The sequence below is a fragment of the Triticum aestivum genome, chromosome 6B (genome assembly GCF_018294505.1).
Source record: "Triticum aestivum cultivar Chinese Spring chromosome 6B, IWGSC CS RefSeq v2.1, whole genome shotgun sequence".
In the NCBI taxonomy this organism is placed as follows: Eukaryota; Viridiplantae; Streptophyta; class Magnoliopsida; order Poales; family Poaceae; genus Triticum; species Triticum aestivum.
In genome coordinates, this window is record NC_057810.1 from 50493227 (window position 1) to 50498531 (window position 5305).

The window sequence follows — 5305 nt, forward strand, 5'->3', positions numbered from 1 at the left end:
GGTGAGGTAGTGAAGAAAAGGCAGGGATGGGACGCGCCGCCGGCGGGCTGGGCAGCGTTAAGTGTTGATCATTTTCAGAGAAAGATGATACAGCAGGGGATGGCATGGTCCTACCTGATGATAGGGGAGCAATCACCTACTCGTCCTGCCGCGAACTGAGACAGTGTGCGTCTTCATTGGAGTCTGAACTAGCTGCATGCTGCGAAGGCATTTCCATTGCCATTCAGTGGTCAGCCTGTCCATTGTTATTCAAACTGAATGCTCAAAAGTCGTCAAGCTAATCACTGAGACGGGAGAGGATAGATCGGCACACATGATGATGGTGCAAGAAACTAAGAAAGTTCTTCAAGAGAATAGGGAATTCTTAGTCAAGCATATTAAGCGAGCAAAACGTTGTCAGCCATTTCCTAGCGAACTACTATTATAGAATAAAGAAGCGCACTGTGGTGTGGCTTCGCTCAGGACCTGAGGAGGTACCTGACCTTTGTATTGCAGACTTGGCTGCCGCTTGATTAATGAATTCTCTTTCCCCTCGCAAAAAAAAAAACTCTTGCTCACAAACATGATTCTCCATATGATCTCATTCTTCCACTTCCAAAGTGCGTTTTCCAAAGAATGGAGTACTTCAGATCCGGATTTTCCTTGGCAAAGCGACAGCGAAAAGAAGAAAGTATCCACATTGCGTCGTGGCACAACCTTGGATTCATCCACCTCAGGCATGCAGGGACATGACAAATTCCAATGCAATTTGACACAGGGTGGGGTCATTTCAGATGTACCAGACACGCAGGGCCACTAATATGAACCTCATTGTATTCTGAGAAGTAACCTCCTGTCCAGTATCACGCCGATTGATTCTGTCTCTCTGATCAGCTGCTAGCATAGCCTTCAATCAAATATCAGCCCACCCTCTTTTTTTTTAGAAAACGAGGATGACCCCCGGCCTCTGCATCTGGGAGATGCATGCGGTCATTTTATTGATTATTCTCGAGGACCTAACAAAGTAGAATAGCAATATGCTTGAATCTGCCATCTTGTCAACATCTGCCGTTACTCTCACCTAAGCCGGGCCACATACCCAGACCTCTCACCTAAGCCTAACATCTAAAGCAGGAGGCCCCGACCGAGCCATCTACCGGGTCCGGGGCACAAACCGGTCTGACGCCCTCACATCTGTCGTCGCCGCCATCTTCAACTGGTCCATCTTCAGAGCAGATTGAGGTGTCTACCTTAGCAAGTCCCCCGCCATCGACGCCACCACGACACCAAACGACGACCTCCACATGCGCGAGCCTTGGAAGGTCTTCCGCCATGGACACTACCACGACGCCAAACGACGACATCCATATGTGCGAGTCCATCTCCAAGCAACAGATGTAGATCCATGCTAGGATAGGTCTGCACCACCACCGTCGCCCACCACCCACAAGCGCCACCAAACCCCAAGGTCCCCGAAGCGGTGCCTTCAAGAATGTAACGACGTTGTGAGCGCCCCCGCCGCCCAACAAAGTTAGGGCTTTCGCCCGGGAGACCTAGGGGAAGGGGAAGTGAGGAGATCAGTCCATACTGACGCCTCCAAGGAGGGGAACGGCGCCCTATGTGTCGCCGTCAGCGCGGCCGGCCATGGCCGGCTAGGGATTTCGCCCGAACTAGATTCCCGCCATCAGCAACGCCTCCTGTACAGAACCAGCGACCAAGTGAAGCACGGCCCGACCAGGCTGGCCCGCACGCCGAAGAAGGGAGGAGGGGAGATGCAAGATCGCGCGCACCTACCGCCGCAGAAGCCGCTGCCAGCCACCAACGACCACTGGGATCCCGCCGCCCGCGCGGCTAGGACGCCAGATCCACCACCCGCACGGCTGCTCGCCGGAGCCTGTCGTGCCTGGCCAAACGGAGCCGTCGCTCCAAATCCGGTACTCTCCACGCAGAGGCAGGGCAGCCGAGACCCCGGCGCCACCATACTTGGCGCCTCGGGCTTGCCCGGCGGCAGCCTCAGGCGGCGGCGAGGAGGTGGGATGAGGTGGGGAGAGGGCCGAGGCGGCGCGGCTAGGGTTCCCCTGCCGCCGCCAGGGGAGGTGACGCGGGGGTCAGCCCACCCTCCTAACCTCGACATACACCGAATTGCCCTTTTAGGACCAGGCAATATCACACAGCTTCACGTGATTCAACACCTATCTCCCGGCGCTTCATTTGGCAATCTTCCACTCGATCGATGGCGGCCCTCCAGCTTCATTTTTTCTTTTTCTCCATCTCACGCGCGAGATTCTATGGTAGTTGTTCCCGGGATGCTATCTGGACTCTAGATAAACCTGACTACTACCTTCATCCTGATTTATTGGTCCATTTTGTAATTTATGTCAAATTTTGATCAAAGACATAACTAATAAAATATTAATGCATGTTAACAAAACATATTGTTGGATTCCTATTTAAACATAGTTTTCAATGATATAATTTTTTGTGACATGCATGAACATTTTGTTAGTCCAATTTTTTAGCAAAATTTGGCATAGAATACGATGGGACCAATAAATCAGGACCGAGGTAGTAGCAAACTACGGTATACTTATTTTGGAACGGAGGGAGTAACAGTTAACTCCTCGAGATGCCAAATTTGACTTGTAGCCCTGCCTACCGTTGCGTTAAAGTGATGTTAACCATGACACCACACAATGGACAGCGGCTCTAATTTGTCCGGCCGTAGTACAAGCAAGTGAAGTGAACCAACTACTACAAAAATGATGAGGCAGAGTTAGTTCCAAGCCCAAACTCGGAAAGCAAACACACCACTGTGCTCTCCTCCCAACCCTCTCACCAAAACACCAGCTAGCTCTTCAGCACGACGTCCGACGTCTCACACGGTGCCATGGGCGGTGAGTCAGGTAACCACAAACTGCTACCGGCGAGCGCGCGGCCGCACGTGCTGCTCCTGTGCAGCCCGTGCATGGGGCACCTCATCCCTTTCGCCGAGCTGGCTCGCCGTCTCGTTGCCGACCACGGCCTCGCCGCCACGCTCCTCTTCGCCACGGCCACGGATGCCCCCTCGGAGCAGTACGCCGCCCTGGCCGCGTCCATGCCCGACGGCGTCGACCTCCTCATGCTGCCCGCACCGCCGGCGGACGCACTGCCGCCCTCAACCCCCATGCCCGAACGCGTCATGCAAGCTGCCGTCTCGGCTGTCCCGCACGTCCGGGACATCGCCCGGTCATTGACCTCGACCGCGCCTCTCGCCGCGCTCGTGGTGGACATGGCCAGCGTGCCGGCGCGCGACGTCGCCACGGAGCTGGGCGTGCCGTGCTATATGTTCTTCACCTCGCCGTGGATACTCCTGTCCCTGTTCCTGCACCTCCCGGAGCTCGACGCGGGCCTCGTCGGGGAGTACCGGGACGCGACCGAGCCCATCCGGCTGCCGGGCTGCGTGCCGATCCACGCGCACGAGCTTCCCGGGTTCCTGCTTGCTGACCGGAGCAGCGACACGTACGCCGTGTTGCTGTCCTTGGCCAAGGACGCCACGAGAGTCAACGGGATTCTCGTGAACACGTTCCGTGAGGTGGAGCCCGCGGTGGGTGAAGGCGCGGACTGTGTGAAGGGCATGCCAGTGCACGCGGTCGGGCCGTTGGTATGGACCAGGCCGGTCGCAGTCGGCGTGAACAGGGAGCTGGAGCACGCACGCCTCATCACGTGGCTGGACCAGCAGGCACGTGGTTCCGTGGTCTTCCTGTCGTTCGGGAGCGGTGGCACGCTCACCCGGCGGCAGACCACCGAGCTAGCGCTCGCGCTGGAGGCGACCGGGCGTCCGTTCATCTGGGCCGCAAAGAGGCCACAAGAGGACACGGCGGACGGCGCCTTCTTCGGGACCGAGCGAGGAGGAGACGACGACCCGCTAGGCTTCCTGCCGAGGGGCTTCATCGAGAGGACGTCGGGGGTGGGGCGTGTTCTTCTGTCGTGGGCCCCGCAGACGGCGATCCTCGCGCACGCCGCCGTTGGGTGCTTCGTCACGCACTGCGGATGGAACTCGAGCCTCGAGAGTATTCTCAATGGGGTGCCGATGGTCGGATGGCCGCTCTACGCGGAGCAGAAGATGAATGCGGCGATGTTGGAGGTCCACGCTGGGGTGGCGGCCCGAGTTAACGCCGCCGGGCCTGCTGGCGACGGCTTTGTCTGCAAGGAAGAGATCGTGAGCGTGATCCGACGTGTGATGGATGGGGACGAAGCAACGACGATGAGGAAGCGTCTTGATGAGCTCAGAGACGGAGGCACACATGCGCTAGCTATGGATGGTTTTTCAACTCTTACACTAGCCAAGATCACAGATGTGTGGAAGTCTTCTACTTCTAATGGCGAAAGTTGAAGGAAAAGAAAAATCAATATATTTTTGCAAGCCACCGCACGTCATTATTTACTTAGTAGAAGCATTCTCCATCTTGTAAAGCAACATGCGGTTGGATGGTTAAGCGGGCAATGGTATCTCCAGCCTATGATAGTTCAAGTCCTGGCAATGGTATCTCCAGCCTATGATAGTTCAAGTCCTAGACTGGTGCTCACATTTTTCTTAATTTATTTCACACCTTTCAGCGATGTGCCTTCAGTGGAAGGAGACTTTTTCATCGACTACAAAATCGTCTGTGGCGACTTCGTCAACCTTAAGATAATGTGCCGGCTCGGTCTTTCGGAGGTGCTCATAAGGATAGAGCGAGTGTATGTGCGTTTGCGTCGGTACTGTGTTAAAAAAAGTATTGTCCACCTTTTTATGTTTATGTGTTGACTATTGTTGTTTTTCATGGCCTCTTGTTTTACCTCTACCTGCCTAGCGGGCAAATATAGTGATGTTTTGGGTCGAAATTGTAGAGGAGCACACAGCAACCACCTTCATCGAAATCTCCCCCACTCATTTGCATCGGAATCCCTACTGTCGTGGTTCTAAGTCTGACAGTAGAGTGGGGGGTAGGTATGAAGAGGCAAGGTCCTACCTATGGAGAGGTTGTAAACACAAGTGATGTACGAGTTCAGGCCCTTCTCAGAGGAAGTAAAAGCCCTACGTCTCGGAGCCCGGAGGCGGTCGAGTGGATTATATGAGTATGGATTACAGGGGTGCCAACCCTTCTGCCTGTGGAGGGGGTGGCTTATATAGAGTACGCCAGGACCCCTGCCAGCCCACGTAATGAAGGGTTTAAAGTACATTAAGTCTGGGGCGTTACTGGTAACGCCCCACATAAAGTGTCTTAACTACCATAAAGTCTACTTAATTACAGACCGTTGCAGTACAGAGTGCTTCTTGACCTTCTGGTGGTCGAGTGAGTCTTCA

The 5305-nt window shown here is 54.9% G+C and overlaps 1 protein-coding gene across 1 annotated transcript; it reads left to right on the top strand.

Annotated features, from left to right (window-relative positions):
* The first annotated feature begins 2772 nt into the window (after nt 1–2772).
* On the top strand, nt 2773–4469 carry LOC123133415 (hydroquinone glucosyltransferase-like). The gene has a single exon (XM_044552912.1). It carries the CDS (start codon nt 2867–2869, stop codon nt 4349–4351), a length of 1485 nt encoding a protein of 494 aa, XP_044408847.1. The 5' UTR covers nt 2773–2866; the 3' UTR covers nt 4352–4469.
* Nucleotides 4470–5305: the final 836 nt, after the last annotated feature.

Coding starts and splice junctions, on each gene's coding strand:
- LOC123133415 (XM_044552912.1), top strand. CDS start 2,867: ATGGGCGGTGAGTCAGGTAACCACAAACTGCTACCGGCGAGCGCGCGG.